At 49.5% G+C, this 21,448-nt stretch overlaps 1 protein-coding gene and 1 pseudogene across 4 annotated transcripts in view; one reads left to right on the top strand and one right to left on the bottom strand.

The window, feature by feature from the left end:
* The first annotated feature begins 1,543 nt into the window (after positions 1-1,543).
* The window catches only part of TMCC2 (transmembrane and coiled-coil domain family 2), a 35,033-nt gene continuing 15,128 nt past the window's right edge, over positions 1,544-21,448 (top strand). The window contains exons 1-2 of one of the 4 annotated variants that reach the window (XM_011372996.2): positions 1,544-2,368; positions 13,169-13,699. In XM_011372996.2, the coding sequence (XP_011371298.1) occupies positions 2,162-2,368; positions 13,169-13,699 (738 nt within the window). In that variant the 5' untranslated portion in view covers positions 1,544-2,161. Of the gene's footprint in view, positions 3,415-13,168; positions 13,700-21,448 lie in introns of those variants that run through there. The other 3 variants (XM_011372997.2, XM_011372998.2, XM_011372999.2) reach the window with 3 other exon arrangements.
* Positions 6,171-6,289, bottom strand: LOC111747316 (annotated as a pseudogene).

The raw sequence follows: 21,448 nt of genomic DNA, 5'->3' as shown, positions 1-21,448 counted from the left end.
CCATCTGTGGGGGCCCTGCATTTCTCTGGGGCCAGTCAGACAGTAGGCTCTTCTGCCTGACAACTTCACATCTGGGAATCTGTCCCCACTGTTTCTACCTAGTTCTGCCTGGGTCTCCACTGGCACTCTGCCTTTCTCTCACCACTGAAAATGCTGAAGGCTCATAGCTTGTGTTTCTACATTGTTCCTGATACTGTGTAGTGGATATGGGGGCGGGGGGCGGGTGTTCCTACATTCTCAACCCATCCTAAATTTTCTAAAAATGAAGCTGTCTAGTTTAGAAAGTAGTTGTTTGACTGAAGTAAATTCTTAACAACTTAGGCTCTTCTAGGATACACATTAAAATGTCTGGTTGGAATGAGAGGAAGACAGAACAGAGTCAGGAAACTCACAGACTAGTAAAACTGAAGGCTAGAATAGCATGATGGGTGTAAAAGAGACTGGTAAACTGCAAAACACTGTAGAGATCATCACTGTGACCCACAGATTCAGTGGCCCCTTTACTACAGTCTAAGCCAATGTTTCTCAAATGTTAGCTTGCATCAGAATTCCCTGGAGGACTTTTAGCAAACAGATTTCTAGGCCCACTATTTCTGATTCAGTATGTCTGGCTGGTGTTCAATAATTTGCATTTCTACCAAGTTTCTAGGTGATGTTTGCTGATACTGCTGGTCCCAGGACCATACTTTGAGAACCACTAGTCCAGGGTGCTGGATGGGAAAAAGAAAAAAAAAAAATCCTATCCACAGTAAGTGTACAGTAGGCACTCAGATGGGGTTGTTATTACTAGACTCCATATTTTGGTATCACCAATATTTGTTCTCGTCTGCCTCCAGATCACTCAGCGCAGTACAGCTGAGATTTGTGAGAAAAAAAGATTGCATTCCTTCTCTTCCCTGCGTCTCAACATCCTACCATTAATACCCTTATTTAAAAGCTGCTTCAGTTCGCAAGGGACTCACATACATTATTATATTCAAATACGAAATACTTTGTTATTTCTGAGCATAAAGCTAAAACTTATCTGAGAGTTGCCTAAAGTCGGGGAAGGGGCAATGGGACACACACCCTCCCCACCCCCTTTGCATTTGCAGGGCTGAAAGTAGCCATAGGTTTATGTTTCTAAGTTTCCTAGAGGGGATCGGGGTCTTCCTCATTGAAGGGATGTATATACTATAAGGTGCAAAGTTAGAGCAAAAAAGCAGTGATGATAAGCATCCCTACTGCGCCCCCTCCTCACTAAATGAAACGAGTGGGTGGGGAAAATCCCGAGAGAGCCTTTACTGGGAGGGTCCCTCGGGAATCTGCTTAGACGCGTCCCGGTGTCCCGGCGCCCCCGCCTCTACACGTCAGCTGCTCTCCGCAATGCAAAAATGCAGCAGCAGAGCCCTCCAGACCTCTCCTGGGGGCTCGCACAGTGCAACCAACCCTAAAACGTGGCCGCGCGACGCCCCCTAGGCCCTCTGGGTTTCCCATTGGCCGGTTGCCGTTGTCACTCCCTCCTTGCCTCGCCTTCCCCTCGCGGGCGGAGGCAGCGGGCGGGGTAGGTTGCGCTTGCCGCTGGCTGGGGCAGCGGCCGCGGCTTTGCAGCAGGCAGCGCGCCGGCGGGGAGTCGGGTTCTGGGCTCCTGGCGCCGGCGGGGAGCGAGAGGGTCGGCTCTGCGACCCGTCCATGCGGGGCGGGGGCCGGTGGCAGGGCCGGGGGCTCCAGCCGGGTCTGAGGGCGGCCGCAGAGGACCTGCCCGGCCGGCTGCCCCCTGCCCTGCCTCGCCCAGAGCCTGGCCAACCCGGAGGGATGCTCTGTGCCTCCCAGATCCCTCGCCTTGCCATGCCCTGAAGCAGAAAGTTCGGGGGCCGGGGGCGATCCTCCTCCTCCCGCTGCAATGACTGCCCAAGGACTGCTGCTGCCCAGCCGCGACTGTGCCCTGCCTTCGCTCCCCAGGTCGTAATGAACTATTACAAGCTGTAACCAAGGCTCCCCCTCCTCGCCCCTCCCCCCTTTAAAAAGATTTATTTTTTAATTCAAGAAATTGTCATCCGCCGACTCCTTTCCTCGTTAATCGTTTAGACCCCAGGCTCTTTTCTGAGTATAAGAGGGGGTGCGGTCTTCTCCAAGACGGCGCGCTGTAAGGACAGATTCCCCTGAGCGACCCACATACACCATGAAGAGGTGCAAATCCGACGAGCTGCAGCAAGAGCAAGGCGAGGAGGATGGAGCTGGGTTGGAAGATGCCATTTGCCACCTGCCGGGTGCGGACCTCCGGCCTGGGGAGGCCACGGGTGCTAACTCTGCTGGTGGGCCAACTTCAGACGCGGGCGCTGCTGCGGCGCCCAACCCAGGTCCCCGAAGCAAGCCTCCCGATTTAAAGGTGAGCGCAGACCCTCCCATGGCCAGCCCCGCCGGCGACTTAGCTTTCTCCGCCCCACGCAGAAGTGCTTTAACAGGAGGATACAAGTGATTGGGAAGCCAGACAAAGGTCAGGATGTTGGCTCAGAACCTTGGACTGGACGTCAGGTACCATTTGTCTTTCAGCCTCTGTCTTTCAGCTCCATTTCAGGCCTGTGTTTATTTCTCGTTATTCGGCAGACTTTCTAGTGACTCATCCATCCCATATTGTTTTGAATGATGTGTGTGAAGTGCTATTCACAGACAAAAGGCTGGAGAAAACCAAGATGCTAACTAAAAAGTTGACATCACTTCCCCTCCTGCAGGGGAAGAAAATGACAGCGTGGAAGGCCAAGCAGAGGACCATTAGTCTCCTTTGCTGATTTAGTTTCCTGCTATTGGGACCTTCCTTGATGAAGCTCAGTTTGTCCATCTGTGAAAGGGGAGTGTGGATTTCTTGCCGTTAGGTGGAGCCAGAGGTTAAGCTAGTGCTTGGAGATCTCTGCCTGCAGAACCAGCCCCCAGGGTGGAGAACTGACAGGTGGCGGATCCGTGCTTGGGCTGGTTTGGGGCCTCGGTTCAAGTTGCACACATGCTGAGCCGACAGTTAGAACCAGAATCTGAAAGAGCCGATCACAGGAAGCTGCGAGTTGTTTATTTCCTGGCTGAGACTATTATCGAGCTGTATTGAATATGTCTCTATATTAATTAAAACAGCAGCTGGAATAAATAATGCACCTTTGTTGGAACTGCCACAGGGACTGCAGGCTCAGGCTTCTCAAGCCAGCTCACCACGGGGCTGAGTGAGGTGTCAGCCCAAGGAGGGAACTTAGATGCCTTGGAGATTGATGCCTCGGGGAGATTTTCTCCAGAGGGGGTGCAAGGCCTTGGCTAGGGGAGCAAAGGACTCCCATTATGTTAAATAAAGCCTGTATCCTATAGCAGCAGCCACTAAGGAGCTCACCAGAATAAGCCAATGACATTCCTTATTTGGCCTGAGCGGTTCAGAGTCAGGAAGTCAGAGCATAGGTGAGTGCGCTCTTACCTGTGTGTGTTACCTGTCTGTGTTCCTTGGGAAGGGGTGAGAAGGGGGAAATTAGCTCTTTGTGTGTACTTAAAAAAAATTGTAGTAGTTATTCGAATGTGACCTCTGGTTCTGCTGCTGTCGTTTTCAGAGGTTCAGGGCTAGCCTTGTGTCTAAAGATGGCTAGGCTGTGCACAGGAAGCTTGGTGCCTGGCCCAGCGGTCACCCCTGAGCCCACTCTGTGTACTCAGGAGGTGTGGGTCCTATTTTAAATGAGATGGTGACGGGACAAGAGAGCCCTTAATGCTGATGTGAGGAGGGCCTGCCTTCTGCTTTAGACTTCAGCTTCATTCTAGGTTGATCCGGATGAGTGGCCAGCAAACTGTGATTCTTTGACTAGATGCGACCCTCGCCCTGAGTCCATGAGGGGCAGCCTTAGAAACTCCCCACGCTCCAGTTTAGTGGAAACTGCCGGCTCCATTCATTTTCCCGGGTCGGTTGCCTTCATGAGGGAAGGTGGGCTGGTTGTGGTGTGGGGGCTACAGTGGCTGTCTCTGTAGATAAAGCCACTTTAAGAAACTCGTTCACCTCCACCCTATATCATCTCCCCCCGCCCCCTCTCATGACGCCTTCATTCTGGTTACGGCATATATAGCAACAACTCTAAACTTGATATTAAATGCTGAACTTCCCTGAACCAACATTAAGACCAGGTGTGAGAAAAAGAGTCATACCCCCCACCCCACTTCTGAGAAAACATCACTGAGGTCGATCATATCCATGTGGAACCAGACTGGCAGCAAGATGGAGAAAACATAGCTACTGCCTGCTCAAAGGGAGCACGACGAGACCAGGGGGGCCTTTTCCAGTTTATCGCTGTCTGCTTTCTTACATGTTTACAGGGTAGGGACTTCAGACCGGACATGAACTTGGAGGCTATCGCAGTTTAATTTGCTGTGTGATCTCAGGTGAATCACTCAACTTTTCTGAGCTTTTTTTCTGGGGAAAGGGACTAGAAACATTGGAGTGTGTCCAAACTTGTTTTCTAATGCTGAAAAAGTTGTTTTCCAATGATGGAAAAGTTCCATCATTGGCTCCAGCACTGGGCAAAGCAGACTTGTTCTAGATTTGATGGTGATACCAGAAAGGGGTAAGTTTAATTTTTAACACACACCCCTACCCGATACCTGTGTTTGACCTAGGGAGACCAGTAGTTCTGGTTTGCTTTTGTTTTCATTTTAAACTTTGGAGATAGGAACTTTTGGTCCCTTAGTCCCACCTGTTTTCTTGTGACAGCTCTAGGCATTGTGATAGATTAAGTGCATTGGGGGAAATCATCTAGAGAAAGGGGCAAGAAAATAAAAGTGTTTGTGTGAAGCACCTTCATTGAGGTGGAGGTGGGGAGGGGAGAGAATTTTACTCTTTGCCCAAGAAATCTGACTGATGCCCTAACTAGTGGCAGCCAGAGGTGTCCGAGGCCCCTGTGGTCTCCCTCTGTGGTCCTTCAGTGTTGTGGACTATCTCACTGTACAGTGTAAAATTCTGCTTCGGCAGCCTTGGTCTGTGATTGTGGGATAGGAAGGGCCAGTGGAAAGAAGGGAAAATAGTTAATCCGGCAATCTTAAAAAAGCGATCATAAAGCTGTAACTGAAAAATAACTTGAAAATGGACATTGCCTCACAGGAGGCTCATGCAGCTATGTTGCGGGCCTTCTCAGCTGCTCCTCACACTTGATGTGACGCTCGGGGGACATCTCACCAGACACTCCTGCTACAGAAGTCCAACAATCGAGAGTGACATTCCCAGTCCCTGTGGCTTAGATTCCTGTTCAACCACTTGAGCTCATGTCTTGATTCATTTGCCATCATTATCCAGCCCTGTGCTGCTACCAGATTCCCTGCTAATCGGAACGATCTACCAGGGTTGCTAGTTATAGAGTTTTGGCTGACCAAAAGTACACTGGAACTTTCTAGCAAGAAAACCCAGCTCTAGTGAGAATGGGAGTGAGAAGGAGCTCAGGGGAAAACTACAGAAAGGGACATGGAGCACACATTCCTGTTAAAAATACAGTATGTGGTAGATATTGCTGAGGCCTGGGATGAGTGGCTAAGCACAAGTCAGCTGGTTCTGTCCTGATGCATTTCAGAAGCTGGAAGGCAGGGGAAGCCCCCGACCTCACCACCACTCCCCTCCAACTCCCACCCTTCCCCACCCGTTCTGGTACAGCAGGAGGAATTGAGCCTTTCCTATAGGGAAGGGTCTGGATATGCCAGCCAGGGGCCTTCCCCTGGACTTCCCCTAAGACTCTCTTTCCCCTCTTGAAAGTCCCTGCGAATAATTTCCCCAGGGATTTCTGAGCAGTATTCATATTTTTCCTGAAAGAAAAAGGAGGGGGGCTCCAAATTCCATGATTCCAGTCCTGGTTTGAAGTGCTTTTGACTCAAGACTCATTTGGGTTCTGGCTCGTGTTCTTCCATTCCCACCACTCACTGGTTTTCCTGCGTGCTCAGGAAGATCAGGAAAAGCAGTTAGAAGCCAAATAGCTAAGGGAAAGTCACAGCTGAATTCTACATGATTCTCCTTGCTGGCTCACAGCCTTTACAGGCAAGCACAGGTGCGTCAGCCCTCCCCACGACTGCCCCATGTTCCTTCAGCATTTTAAAAAACAATTTTTTTTTTTTTTTGGACGAGGCAACCCTCGGTTGACCTCACAGATTGCAAGGACCTTGTCAGCTTACAATCTCTTATTTTTTATTTTTTACATCTACAACACCTGGTCTTCCTACGTGGTCTCCCATCCAAGTATTAACCAGGTCTGACGCTGCTTAGCTTCCGAGATCAGACAGGATCGGGCTTGTTCAGGGTGGCATGGCCGTAGTCCTTCAGCACTCTTTAGAGAGCCCACTGGAGAAGGGATCATGGGTTAACACATACTGACCGCCTTCAGCGCTGTTTTAAACTGTGAAGTATGACATGCATGTAAAGGTATCTGAAAAGATATGTATAGTTTAAATAACAGTCGCAAAATAGACACCCCACCTCCCTACTACCCAAGTCACAAAAGAGAACATTAGCATTTCCCAAGAAACTCCTCTTTCTTTTTCTGTTTATTTGTTTCACCTTTTTTTTTTTAAGGCCCAGAGTTTTGATAAAATTGATGGGTCTCAGTTTCTACACCTTTTCAGTGTAAGAGAAGACAAGCTATTCATAGGGATGTGGGTGGGATGAAGGAGAACGTACGTGTGCTCTAGGACTCAAGGGGAGGGTCTGGTGGTAGAGCGTGGCTTTATATGGCCTGGCTTCACCATGAGGCTCCTGGTCTACTCTAGAAGGGATACGTTCAGGCTTGAAGATTCCTGAAATCTCGTGTGGGAGCTGGACCCCTGGGATAGGTTTCATTGGGGGAGGCAGAATTGAGGTAGACCTAGAAACAAAACGGAAAATGAGTTCTTTGACCGTAGGCACTGGCTTCGCCTCCAGGTGAGCTCCTGGTCAAACAGGATGAGGTATTAAAGAAAGGGTGGACCATTAATTACCAAACAAGAGGAGCAGGGCTTTCTAAACAGGGGAAGTGAAATGGCAAGTGCTAGGTCCTGTGTAGGGCCAGCATCCTTTTTGACTGGGATGGTCATCGTTCTCCCAGGCCTATAAATGGTCAGGGACAGCGAAGGATGGTGAATTCTGAGATTGCCTGTTTTTTATCCCAACTGCAGCTAATGTGAGGAGGGCAGGGGTCCTGAGGCCCAAGACTGCCCCACTCCTACCTCCTCTGCCTTTAGCAATATTCAGAGCAGCCCTATATGCGGGCTCAGGGGGAACTGGTGGCCAATGGGAAAGCACTGAGATGCTGTCTGTTCTGCCACACACTGGGTTCTAGATGAATTCCCAGCTGCCTAGTTCTAGTGGGAACTGTCCTGCAGGCTCAGTATTTAACAGAATGTCCTTCTTTTTGTGTATCTGATTGTGTCTTAACTGCCAATCCCATTTACAAGAATCTCCCTCAACAAGGAATTGAAACATCTGATAGGAGCTGAATTTGGGGTTGATGTTTAAAAGAGTGTGGGTGCGAGGGGCTGGGGAAAAAGCTCAGCTGGCTTGTTAGTTAGTGTTGGTCTTGGAGACCAACTCAAAACTCATCTATTTCATCTCTCTAAGAAATGGCATAGACTAGGAGGGTCATTCTTAGAACGAAGCCATGACTGGACAGGGTCCACCTCTATCAACCAAACACTTAAGCCTCTCTCCATGTTAAGAAGTTAAAACAAAGCTGTTGAGGGATAGCAAGCATATTTTTTGATGGTGTGAAAAAACTATTTGACTTTTCAAACCAAAGGTTAAAAGTTTCCTTATTCCAGCCAAGTTAACTGAGTGATGTCCACTCTGGAAAACGAAGCTGGCTGTAAGGACATGAGCCCTGCCTAAGCCATGTGTGGAGACAGTAAACTCATGCGGGCTCCTGGGTCTGTGTTCATCTTCCAAGCCAGCTCAACCTTGGCAATTATTAAGACCATAGGCTGAGACAAGGTTTAAAATGCCGCAGGAGGGGTCTGGGTTAGACACAAGAAAAAGCTGTCCCACCGAGCACTTTAAATCTTTGGAAATGTAGCTAAGGATTACATCATCTTTTAAAGATGCTTTTGTAGACTCGGATAGTTTCCACTTAGAACATAAAGAAATGTAAGTAGCAATCACCACATTTGTGTTGAGGTCTCTGTCAGGTAATATTAGGGACATAAAGATATAGGTGATATAGGTCCTGCCCTCCATTCACTCATATTCTTTTCAGCCTCTGAAAAGTTCGGTGACAGTTTGAGAGAGCACGAGAAGCCATGTCACGAGGCAGTACATGATTAATTGCAGATAATGAGCTCTGGAGTTCAGAGCAGGGTGATGAGCTCACTGCAGACTGGGGTGGTCAGAGAGGGCACTTGAATCACATGCAGGTAACTTGAAGCACAGTCTTTATGCTGGTGTATGTTGAGTCTGTTCTGCCTAAAGACCCAGTAGGTGAGGTCACCTTTCCCGACTTGCATTAGCTCCAGCCAGAATCCTGTGAGTAAAGAAACAAGGAATTAAAATAAAATTGGGAATGGGGTGATCAATTGCCCCTGAGTTGAGGTCTGTTTTTAATGTCAGGTGTGACGCTGGAGAAGAAATGATTCCAAAAATCTTTATCACTATGTTTCTAATAGAAACCCCAAACAAGCCTGAACGGCTGTTCAGTCTTCCTTGTGGCCCTCAGTGCCAAACCTTGGGTGACGGTTCCTCTCCTGCTCCAACCCCAGGTTCCTCAACCAAAGGTTCTGAAGAGCATTTAGAGACTTCCGCAATCCACTTCGTATCCTGAGAGGACTCTGTGGGTTTTTACAGCGATTTGCTCTCTAATGCTGGCCCTATTTCCATAGAGACCTTATAAATAGAGGAACGTTGGCGACCTAGGCTTGCTAAGGCTCACGGTGACCCAGTCACCAACTGAACCCTAATAGTTGAACCTTTGGGGCGGGGCAGAGGGAGTTTCAAACCCAGGTGGGAGGAAGGGACACGCATTCAGCTGCCAGGTGGGACAATTAGCTGTAAGTTAGTGTGACTTAAGCTTTTTTGGGAGTTGTTAAGAACACAGGGACCTGTAGGAATTAGAAGCTGCTTTGGCTATTTTTAATCATATGGTGGCAAAGTCTCCGTACCCTGAAGCATTTTACTTTTGGCCTCATGCAGCTGTGTTTGCAGATTTTGGAGCAAACTTCCTCTTTGGGGGACCCACACTCAGGGAGGAAAACGGATGAAGCCTAACTGTTCAGAGACCACAGACTTCTCAGGAAGGATCTTTCAGAAAACATCTACTCCACCCCTTCTTCCTGAGAGGATGAGGGCACCCAAAGAAGATAGAGTCCTTCCTGCCCTTAAAGATAGTTCCAGGGGAGGAGACAGCAACCTTCCCTCATTTACTTCTCTGTGTATAAGCACCTGGCCCCGAAGCTCTCCTTTCTGGCTCACTTCCAGCCTCTGGGCAGTTCTGGGGGTGAGGGGGCGGGAGGGTGGGGCATAGTTCTTGCCTGTTTTCTTGGATCAGGAGAGCTGTTTGTGTCCCACCTCTAGCTCTGAAACATTTCAGTTCTCTTTTCCTAATATGTGGCTTCGTTTGGCCACCAAAATGGTTTCTAGCAGCTGGGGAAAAGCAAAAGTCAGTGTGGAAAAGCAAGTGACATTTAGTAGCTGAAACCTGTTAGTCAGAGCAGGTGGTGCTTTCTGCTGCGTTGGTGGCTAAGTTCCCTCAAGCTAGTCACCATGATTTTCCTCATTTCCAAAACTTGTGGCTGGTTATGTGGATGTGCTGGTTAGTTTTTTTTTTTTTTTAAATACTTACCATGGTATGTCAAAACTCCTTAACCATCTCCTCCCTGACACCCACATGGAGAAGCAGCCCTGTTAAGCCTGCTTTCTTGCCTTGCACCTCTGCAAGTGAGGGAAAACCTTTGCGTTCGGAGTCCCCCTGTCCATTATTCTTTGACTTCTTTTTTGTTCTTTTCCTTCATGCCCACCACAGACCTTAGCAGACTCCTCGGTGCTACTGGGGCAGAGTTCCTGCTTTTCTTTACCTGCAGAACAGGTGGGGAGATGGGACATAAAGTCTATAGTGGCTAAATGTCTTGCCCTAGTCCTACATGTAATACAGGCAGATCCACCACTACGCTACAATTCAGGGGACTGAACTCTCCCTGGCCCAGGCACTTCTGTTTTGATCCTGCCTTTGATATTGTTCGGGGACAGTATCAGATAATTATCCACTTTAATGTTGGGATGAGTGTATGAGCCACTGAAGGTCAATTAGACTAGAACCTGGGGGTTCATCTGTGTGGTTTGGATGAGCCACTTAACTGTGCTGGCCTCAGTTTCTTCAACTGCAAAATGGAAACACTGCTACTGTATCTGTCACAGCTTACTTCCTGAGGGTGGGCTAGCATCAGGCTGGAATGACAGCATAAATTGGAAAGCACATTGAAAACTGTTGTGTAATATGAAAAATAAATTGACCAAGGCAATATGGCAAACCATGGTGGCTGCTGTCCATAGCACCTCCACCATTTTCTGGAGGTTGAGGGAAAGGAAATGCTTCTGGGCTCCAGGTCCTCTGGTGAGGTCTTTGGAAGGGAATTCTTTACCTGAGTGAATGTAGAAGATTGGCCTTGGTACCGGAGAAGCTAGTTTAGGAGAGGTGGGGAGAGGAGAAAGAGACCTGGAATAGAATGCCAGAAAGACAATTCGTAATATGCAATGTGACCATTTGGCAGAAGCAGCTGGACAAATGCCAGAGCCAGCCGGCCCATCCGTGACTGGGAGTGAGGTGTGGTATCAGGTTGGGCCTGAGGACGAGGGAGGTATCTTGGCTCATCCCTGGTCTGGAGGCCTTTTCTAATTGGTGGCAGAATGTACTCCCCAGTCTGGTCTACCTTGGATGTCTTGGTTCTATCTGAAGTAGACTCAGGTGGTCCTGCTTCAGGCTGGCTCTGAGAGGATGCTGACTCCTGTGGGAAAACCTGGCACTGTGTAGCCTAATGTCCCCAGGGCTGCCCCAGAATTAAATACTTGAGAAGGAACAGTGGTAGTCTTAATTTCCTCATCAAAAAATGGAAATGCTACTGCTGTTGCTTTTGTTAGTTTCTGGGAAAATCAAGTGAGATAATGCAGGAGAAAAAGCACATTGAACACTGTGAACTGTTAGTTCATGTTGAGTTGTGATGATATAACTTATCTGGTCTGTAAAATGGGTGATACAAGGGCCCACCCACTTTGAGATTGCGGTGAGACTCAAGCGAGGTGAAATATGAAAATCCTAAACTTTTACACAAATATATGGTAATATAGTTATTGACATGCAGATGCAGTGGCCTACAAACAACACTGCAGTATGAAGTAACAGTAAGGTCAGCTAACTCATATCTAAAATGGTGTTTTCTTGGTTTCTACATGGTCTAAGATTTCTGCTCTGTAAGTTTATTTCTAGAAAAAAAGAAAATCTGGTAAGTGTAATTCTTTGGAATATTTTTTAAATGAGGGAGACTGCCTCATGCGATTCAGGCTGTTCCTCACAGATGAAGACCCGCTGTTGCTCATGGAGCCCCAAATGGCTGGGTTCTGAGTTTCCCCGCTTAGGAGTTACAGAGCGTGGGTTCTCGCCCGGTCCGCCAAGTGCCAGCCCTCCTCCCATTGACTCTGAGGCTCTGCTGAGGGCTCGGCCTAACCAGTTAAGTCAGCCCCCTGACAGAAGCAGCTGTCTGGAATTATACCACACGTTGTCTGGCCCTGGCTAGGTGGTCCAGCTGCCTCTTGCTGAGCAGCCCTGCCTAGGGAGCAGGTGGGCAATCTCAGCGGCAGAGCTAAAAGGGCAGACTGCTGCCAGGGCAGCACTGGGGGCCAGGGACTCTGGTTAGTTCTAGTGTGAGGGCAAAGGCACTCATTTGGACAGCTGGTACTGATACGTATGCTAACAAAGTGGTCACATTACTGACCACTAAAGGTATTCCCATTGAAGTGAAGTTTATTTATCATGTTTACCAATTTGTTATAAAGGATACAGATGTTATAAAGGATACAAATTTGTTATAAAGCCAGATAAGGAGGTACGCAGGGCGAGGTCTACAGGCATCCCAAGTGCAGGTGCTTCCTTCCCAAAGGAACTGGGGTGTCTCACGCTCCTGGCATGGGGACGTGTTCACTGACCCAGAAATTCCAGTAAAGTTTATTTTATTGCAAACTATATCAGGGATGAGATTGGCTCCAAATAACAGAAAATCGTACTAAAGTGGTGTAGAAAACGGTAAATTTCATGTAGCAAGAATCCGAAGATAGGCTTTCACAACTGGTCTGGTGGCTCTGTAGTGCCATCCAGGTCACAGGCCTGTCCCTTGGGGCTCTACCGAGTATGTGTGTGTGTGTGTGTGTGTCTGTATGTGTAGGTCTTCCTTGTTATGCCAGTCAACTTGTTGCAAAATGGCTGCTGTATCTCCAGGCATTACCTCCACATTTCAGATGGGAAGAAGTAGGAAGGGTCACAACCTTTATCAGGAAAGCAAAAGTCTTTCTAGAAACTCTCACCTTGCTTTTCTTTGGCCCAAACTGTGTCATGTGGCTACTCCTAGCTGCAAGGGAGTCTGATGAAGTAAGAATTTTTAGCAAGATGCACAAAGGCCATACAGTTTGGTTATTAAGAAAGAAAGGGGAAACGCTATTAAGTGGGCCATTAGCAGTGTCTGCTGCAACAGTATAGCATGACTGTATGACCCTGATTTTCCCACAGAGTGTTACAATGAGGTCTCTTTGGAAATGGATGCCTGATGGTCTAGAGGAGCTAATAGAGCTTGAAGGAGGACCTACCATAGAAGGAGGAAGGGACTGTCTGCAGGAGGAAGTCAGTCCGGAGGGATACAACCTCATGAGCAAGCACCGCCTATACCTCTGAGCCCCAGACTAGCCGCAGGGATCTCATGACCAGAAACCTGAACCCATGTGTGGATTGGGAGTGTTTTGTGGGGAGCCACGGCGGTGCATTTCCTTGGAATGAAAGGAGTGGATCTAGGGTTGCCACCTTTCTGCAAGGCATGACCTTTTAGGTGTGATGGGCCATTCACAGGGATCTTCCAGATTCAGACAGCTGCAGTGGCAACACTGATTTCCCAAGAACAGACTCCTCACCTCTGTCCTCACCAATTAGGCATTCAAGAGCTTTCCACTTACCAGGGTTCTTTGTGTCTCCCCCTTAAGAAAATCCAGCAGCTCTCAGAGGGCTCCATGTTTGGCCACGGCCTGAAGCACCTGTTCCACAGCCGCCGCCGGTCGCGGGAGAGGGAGCATCAGACGTCTCAGGATTCCCAGCAGCAGCAGCAGCAGCAGCAGCAAGGCGTGTCTGACCATGACTCCGCAGATGAGAAGGAGCGCTCCCCGGAGATGCACCGGGTCTCCTACGCCATGTCCCTGCACGACCTGCCCGCACGACCCACCGCCTTCAACCGCGTGCTGCAGCAGATCCGCTCGCGGCCCTCCATCAAGCGGGGCGCCAGCCTGCATAGCAGCGGCGGGAGCAGCAGCCGGCGCACCAAGTGCAGCTCCCTGGAGCCCCAGCGAGGCAGCCCCCACCTGTTGCGCAAGGCCCCCCAGGACAGCAGCCTGGCTGCCATCCTGCACCAGCACCAGTGTCGGCCCCGCTCCTCTTCTACCACCGACACAGCCCTGCTGCTGGCCGACGGCAGCAACGTGTACCTCCTGGCCGAGGAGGCGGAGGGCATCGGGGACAAGGTGAGGCAGGACAAGATAAGGGCCTTCCGGAGTGGGGGCGCTACTCAGAGGCAAGCGCCATCTGCTGGGGGGAGACTGGACCTAGGAAGCTGAGCTGGAAGTCCTGCCTGGTGGGTATGGACACCTGGCCACCTGCAAAGCTGTCTGCCTGGTGGAAGGAGTCAGAAGCAGACTAAGCCAAAAGCAAGAGATGATCCCAAAGGGATAATTTCTGTTCGTTTCACAGTTATATTTTCCTCAGGCTGATTGGTATTAATTTTGGTTTGTTTTCCTTAAACATGCTATGGAGAGGCAATCAGGACAGTGGTTAAGAGCACAGCCTAGAACCAATCCTGGTTCTGCTACTTACTAGCTTCATCAGTCACTTAACCTCTTTGTACCTCAGTTTCCCCAGTTGAAAATGAGGATAATAATAGAGTTGCTGTAGGAACTAAATGGGTTCATATATGTAAAATACTTGGAATAATCATTTTTATTATTATTACTAACCAAAGAAGAGGGGAGGAATCCATGAAGAGTTGTTTGGTAAGGAGATTATCTAGTTTGGTACTTGCCAATTTCTATATTTATTCTTTTATTAATATAACAAGTATTTATCAGATACTTGTTACGTGTCATAAGAATGAACAAGCCAGAGGTGTTGTCCTTGTGGAGCTCACTGAATAGAGGGGAGACGGTTGGGTAAATGGACAGAATGGGGTGATAAGGCTGTGATAGAGGCTGTGGGATCTTTGGGGGAGAAGGGACCAGTGGGGGAGGGGGACTTGGCAGAGACCTCCCGGAAGAAGCCATTGAGCTGAATCTGGAAGGAGTATAATTTATCCAGGGAAGAACTGTGGGGAGGGACAAGGGGAGGAAGGGTGTAGCATATACAAAAGCAAGTAAGCTGGTGCCATGGGCTACTAGGGGTTCAGTGTGGTTGGAGTGTCCAGCACTTTGGAGGACTGACAGGTAGGCTGAGGCCAGATCACAAAAGGCCTTGCTTGCCATGTTGAGTCTAGGGGTACTCTGAAGCTATCAGAGGGTGTTAGTCAGGAGGGGCTCCCTCTGGGTCTCAGTGTAGACAATAGATTGGGAAGAAAACAGGAGTGGAGTCAAGGAAATTCATTTTAGGAGCTATTGTAGGCGTCTAGGCTACAGCACTGAGGATGGAAAGAGGACAAATTTAGAAGACATTTGACCATTAGAACTAGTAGTGTAAGATGAGACATGGAAGACAAAGGGAAGGAGTAGAGGTTGATTCCAGGGTTTATGGATGCGGCATTCTCTAGTTGAGGAAACGGGGAAGGAGCATGTTTGGGAGGAAAATGATGAATTCAGTTTTGGAGCTGTCTGACTACAGAGCACCTACTAGTGGTCAGGTTCATGAGCGAGGTCTGAGCTGGGGCTTGTGCCCTGGGAGTCCGCATTGAGCTTGAAATCATGGGTGTGGATGAGACCTTGGAAGGGCATGCATCAAGTGAGAAGGAGGCCAAGGACAGATATGACATGTAGGAGACAGCAGCCACATATGTAGGAGTAAACCTGGAGAGAGAGAGCGCCAAAGCAAAAGGAAAAAAGAGTTTGAAGGAGGAGGAAGTACTCAGAGTGAAATATGACAGGGGTGACAGGTCAGATCTGGATTTGGAAATGTACATGGGCCGTGTCCAGCAGGGGGTGGTCACTGGCAACCAGCAAGAAACCAGTTTCAATGCATTGAGGAGATGGTGGAAGGGGAGGCAGCATGTGTAGCTCCTCTGGTGAGAAGAAAGGTCAGTGATTATGGGTTGAGGCAGTTTGATTTTTGTTGGTTTTCAAAAGGTGGGCAGAGAGGGTTGCAGATCAAATAGGACCCAGTAGGCCAGGAAAAGGACTTTTGACTTTTTTCTCAAGAAAGGATGTCAGAAGGTTTTATACAGATGAGCGACACCTTTTCAGAAGATCACTCTGGCTGCTGCTTGGGGAATAGGCTGTGAGCCAGGGCATGGGCTTGGACCCCAGCTAGGAAGCTGTTGGAATCCACCAGGGGTGAGATGATGGCAGCTCGCACCAGGCTGGGCACAGAGAAGGCGAAGAGAAGTGACTGGATTCTGGATTTGTTTCAGATCGAGCTACATCCATTTCTGACGGATGTGGGGCATGACAGGGAATAGATACAGATGGCACACAGGGTTTTGGCCTGGCAGCTGGAAAGAAGAAATTGCCAATAACTGAGATGGGGAAAAATGGCAAATGGAACAAATATTTGGCAAGGACTGTGGGAGTAGAAATCAGAGCAGGTTTTGGACATGTTACATTTGAGATAACTATTAAACATGCACATGGAAATGCCAAGTAAGCAGTCAGAAGAATGAATCTGGAGTCTCGGGGAGAGATCCAGGCTGGAGGCATACGTTTGGGAGTTGTCAGTATATAGTTAGTATTTAAAACGATGGCACTGGACCATTTGCAAGCATAGTTTCAACTACAAAGAAGTCTCTTCCAGAGTGAGATCTGGATGTATCGCCAAAGGGGTGACATGGCCTTGTGGAATGGAGACCCCGAGGGGCCCAGAGGAACTTTCAGCTCTTAATGGACAGGTGTTGTGTATGCAACAGCAGCCTGGCCCACCCCTCACTGCTGAGTCAGTGAATACATTTTAAAAATCAAATTAGAGCAATCCTGTTGAGCGAAGGTCTCTGGTACTATAGCTACTTTACGAGAAGGGAGACAGTGAACCTTGTAGTCTTTGCCACCTGAGCAGATGGAGTGGGTGGGCCGTGGGCACTTTGAGAAGCTGGGAAGAGTCATAGATGTTTGTGGGCTGGGAACACAGGGGCTGAGGCGTACAGGGGCAGGCACATCAGCTGGCGGGCTCCTGAGGCTTCTCTTTGTGGCTTGTGTTTGGTCTTCCCACTGCCCCCAAGATATCTGGGGGGCAGGCAGAGTTCTTTTCGTGCTGCTGATCAAGACCAGGCCAGGAGACTGCCTGGGGAATGGTTCCCTGGGTTCAGTGTGATGATGGGGGACATAGTTGTTCCTATGACTGTTTTCTATTCTTATTTAGAACTTTCAGCTTTCCAAAACTTTATACTGCTTGGTTAATCTACTCACATACCTGTGAAGGGACCAGAGCAGGTATTATGATCTCCATTTTACAGTTGGATACACTGAGGCCTAGAGGAATCAAGAAGCTGCTTGCCTGAAGGTACCCAGCTAGTTCATGTCAGAGAAGGAACTAGATCCCATGTTTCTGGTGTGTCCACAGATCAAACAGATCTGAAGTCACCAAAACCACGAGGGACCATTTTATGCATAATCCATCGGGAGCAAGTCTGCCTCTGCCCAAGGAGCGTGACCTGATCTCTTGGTTGCCACTTCCTCTTTAGTTATACTGCTTTCCTGACCTGGAGCTGTCCCTCCAAGGATGGGCGTGGCCCTGGGGGTTCCTGAGGAGAAGGAGTGCTTCTATGTCCTAGGAGAGGGGTCTTTCAGCTGTCAGTCAACCCAGCTCTGTCAGCTGACTCCCCCACACCCAGAGGCCAGTGGTTGATGTGAGAAGCAGTGGTGCTTCCACCCTGGTTTCTGGGCATGAATAGGAGGTATTCTTCTCTCTCTAGTAAACACAGCCCCACATGCTCTCTGCAAGCTCCCTGGTGACTACCAGCATCTATTTTTAATTCATAAGCCTCCCCCACTGCCCACACCCCTTGCCATTGTTTAGAACGCACCAGCTGGCTCTCGGACCAGAGCAGGCCCTGTCAGGGGTTCAGTTACTGAAACACCTTGGAGGTAGCTAAAGTTCCCCAGATGTCCTGGAGAGGCTCACCCTACCCCCACCCTAAGAAAGTAGGGGACCTGGAGCCCTGAGGAGAGCAGGGTTGCAGCAGAGGGACAGATAGGGGCACATGGTCTCAGCAGCAGTTCAGCCTTGGTGACATAGTCTGATTGTTATTCCGCCCCCCACCAACCCCAGACCCAGTTAGCCGTCTTCAAGGTTGTGCCTTAAATAATTTCCCTTTAAAACGAAAACAAATTGTCATCTCAGCCTCGCCATTCTGCTTTCTATTATTTGTGTGACAATGAGCAAGGTAACTACTTTGTCTTATGTCTGTAAAGTAGAAAAAAAGTGTCATCAATTGTTGGTACACTGGGTCATTGACAGGTGAATAGAGCAGGGAGATAAAGTGACGTCTGGGTTCTCCACTGGTGTATGGACTTAATCTCTGGGAAACCTGGGCCCTGGAGGTTGCAGCAGGAACCACTGGTCGTATACACAGTGGCCGTGGACTTGGGCTTTCTGGTTCCTCAGCAGATGCATCCCCAACCTCTTTTCTTTCTTTCCTTTTTTTGGGGAGTGGGGGGACTTTGCTGAGCAGCAATTCCTAGAAAATGTGTACCCTTAGGAAAATCGAGTTACTCTTCCATCCTGCCTTCATTGCCTGCTCCCAGACTTTTAGAGAGTGGATTAGCAGGGGTCAGAGGCTTGTACTCCCTTTCTCCCATTCCCTCCATGTCTGACTTGGTCATTGTTTCCCTCTTGGCCTTGTTCAAAACCTCCCCAGCTGTCACCACATTCCTTCTGGGCTGTGCAGGGTGCACCCAGCTGGCGGGTCTGCAGAGAGGGATAACACAGGAGTGCTGGGTTTACATCCAGCTCTGCCAGGCTAGCCCCTGACCCTTCCCTGGTCGCCCCTTCCCCTTCTACGCAGTGTAGCTGGTCCTTTCCGAGGACAAGGAGCAGCTTGGGGCGGGAGCCAGGAGCTCACACAAGGCGTCTGGACAGCCGTAGGAGGCCAGCCCGCTGCCCCCTGGCTCTGAGGGCACACAGGGTGGGAGAGAGAGCCAGGTGCTGCGGGCGAGCAGTAGAGGGTGGAGAGATGATGTCATGACTGGATGCTTCCCCGTGGCCTCATGGAGGTGTTATCTCCAGGCCCCAGATGGGGAAACTAGTGACGTAAAACTCATCTACTAAACCGGGGCGGACTCTGGGCAGCCTGTCCTTTGGTGCACTGCTTCACCAGATTTATCCAATGAGATTTCTCCCCTGCCCTGGAGTAAATAAGCACCCCTGTTTACTCTGAGGAGATGGCAAGCCCTTAGCTCTGGGCTCATGGCAAAAAGACAGATTTTAGCAGGCGCCAGAGGCCTTGGTTTATTTATGTCTAGGAGCCTGCTGGCTCAGAGGTGGGTGGGGCCCACTCTGCTGTGAAAAGTTTTCAAACATGTCCCCTTGGAAGCTGGGGGAGGCCAGGCCATTCATCTGTGAGGCCTGCTAATGTGTCCAAGCTTGTAGGCCAGGTTCCACGGGAGGCTAAAGGAGCCCTGCTCTAGGGTCCAGCTGGGTCCCTCGGCCTGTCCACGCAAATGCATCCGCCTTCAAAGTCGTGTAACGCTGCTCCGTTCACAGCCACTCATGTACGTGCTCAAGTCTATGCCAGCTCAAATTCACACCCAGTTGCTGGGGAGGACAGCTGTTCCCCTCCTTCACCCCATCTCATCCCCTCTTCCCTTCTCTCTTCACCTCTGCATGGAAGGGGTCCTTAGCAAGAGCAAGAGGCAGAGGCAGCCCGCCCAGCAGCCTCAGAAGAGCCTGCGAGGCCGTGTCCATGATGCGAGGCGTTCGCCAGGCCGAAGCAGGGCACCTCAGTGCTTTGCCATGATCTCTTGTTTCCTGTCCCAGTGATTAAAAGCCCCTATTTCCCAGGGGCCTTCAGGCCCTACCACAGCAGTCTATCTTACAATCTCTGCAAGTCAAGTAATGTACAGCACAGAGAATACAGTCAATGACATAAATAGTTACTACACTTATTGCGGTGATCACTTTGTAAGGTATATAAATGTTGAATCACTGTTATACACCTGAAACTAATATAATAGTTTCAGGTGTATAACAGTCAACTGTAATTTTAAAAAAAGTTCTTCTAGTCTGATTTGAATTCTGCAGTTTCAGGTGAAGCCCCTTGCCTTTTAGGGGTCCTGTTCAATCAGGAGAGGGGCCAAAAAATGAGGACTCTGCCCTTTACCCAAGGCTCTGACACCAGAGAACTCAAGCAGCAGCTTCTCATTGACTTCTAGAACAGGGTTGTAGGCTTGGTTAGTTGCCCCAGCAGACACTTGGCCTCCAGAATTAGCTTTTATTTATCTTTTACCTACTGACATCTGTGACTTTCTTTCTAGATAGGAAGTTCACAGTGCTGTCTAGATTAGCTCTGGCTTCTGAGAATACAGAATTCCTCGGGGTATTGGGGACAAAGTTAGGTAACATCCAGATTACCTTGTTGAGACCCGATGTTATGCATTCTCAGCCTGCTTGTCTCTAAGCCCAGGCCTAAACCCTGTGGGAGACCCAGTGGCCCTCTGCAGCCCTGGGGGCTAAGATGATGCCGGCCCAGACACAGGTAGGAGACGCCAGTCAGGTCCCCAGCCTTCTGCCTCAGGGTCGTCATCCTCCGCCTTGGCCTCAGTTCCCTCAGACACGCATGCCCCAGCGCTGCCCAAGGGGAAGGTGTGCTCAAAGTTCAGGTGTCAGCCCCCATGCCAGAGCCCATAACAGTCAGCAAGAGGAGCTATGTCGTCTGGTTCCAGACGGCAGGGAGCCGGTGCTGGTGATGTGGGCATGGGTCATGGGAGCTGGCACAGGTCTCTCTGGCCACTGGGCACATTCCTCCCTGGATCCAGCACATCCCTGAGATGTGAAACATGACCCTGGTCCCCTCTGGTGCCAGATGAGGCAATGGAAATACAGTATCATTAACCTGATCCCTGCTTCTGCCTCTTCTTTCTTTTCATAGGCACAGTTTGGGCCGTCTCTGTTTATGCCCCTCAGGGCAGAGGGCTCTGAGACAGAAGCAGTGGTGAGCACACATACCCTGTTGCATTTCTTCTAGGCTCCTGGGGGAACCAAGGGCTCCCCTGCCTTGCTGTGGGGGGCTGGAAGCAGTGAGTGAAGTTTCTTCTCCAACCCCGTTTCTCTCTTCAGTGACAGGTGCTGGGGCGTTGCAAGCAGACTGTCTGTTCTTGGCACTCCCAGCCCATTTCCCATGTCCTCCAGAGGCTGGCTCAGATGCCCCCTGCTCCTTTGTCCTCCTTGACCTTCATCCAAATCTTGATTCGAAGAGTTCTCAGTGTGTCTTTTTCCAAGTTTCCAGATACCCCACCACTAGGACCCCAGAACTGGGCTAGTTTCCATAGCTAGTGAATAATTCAGCACGCTTAGCAAACACTTACTCAGATCCAAGGTGATACTGTGACCAGGAGGCCTTCTTGGGGTGGCTGGAAAGGCGAACCCTGCCCTGGAAAGGCAACTGCTCTGTAATATTAACTTCATTATATAAGGTTTCTCCCTGCCTGAGAAGGCAGCTTCATACCTAAATATTATCTCGGTCCCATGACTCCTCCTGGGCTCAGCGGCATCGCAGGCATGCCCCTAGGATGTGCTGGTCACGTCCCATTGACATGTCCCTTCCTGGCATTGCCACTCAGTTGAGCAGCATGCTGCAGTTTGCAGAGTGTTTTCACATACATTTCTCATTTGATCATGTCAGCTCATAGTAAGCTCAGAGCCCTCAAGGCAGCAGGACACCCCAAGAATTCTGTGTTTCGATCTTCTGCTTTTAGGAAGGAATCCTTCTACATTATTCTTGGCGAATAGGGTAGAGTGGAGAGTGCTCTATTTCCTAAAAATTGCCCAAAAAGGAAATGCTGCTTTTTCTCTGGGTCATTTTCTCCTGGACCTGTCACCAGCATCCCTTCCCTTGGGAACATAGAGTGGCTATGACAGGCATGGCA

This window comes from Pteropus vampyrus, unplaced genomic scaffold (genome assembly GCF_000151845.1).
Source record: "Pteropus vampyrus isolate Shadow unplaced genomic scaffold, Pvam_2.0 Scaffold217, whole genome shotgun sequence".
Classification (NCBI taxonomy): Eukaryota; Metazoa; Chordata; class Mammalia; order Chiroptera; family Pteropodidae; genus Pteropus; species Pteropus vampyrus.
The sequence above is the reverse complement of the archived record's forward strand: the minus strand, read 5'-3'. Positions and strand labels throughout refer to the sequence as shown.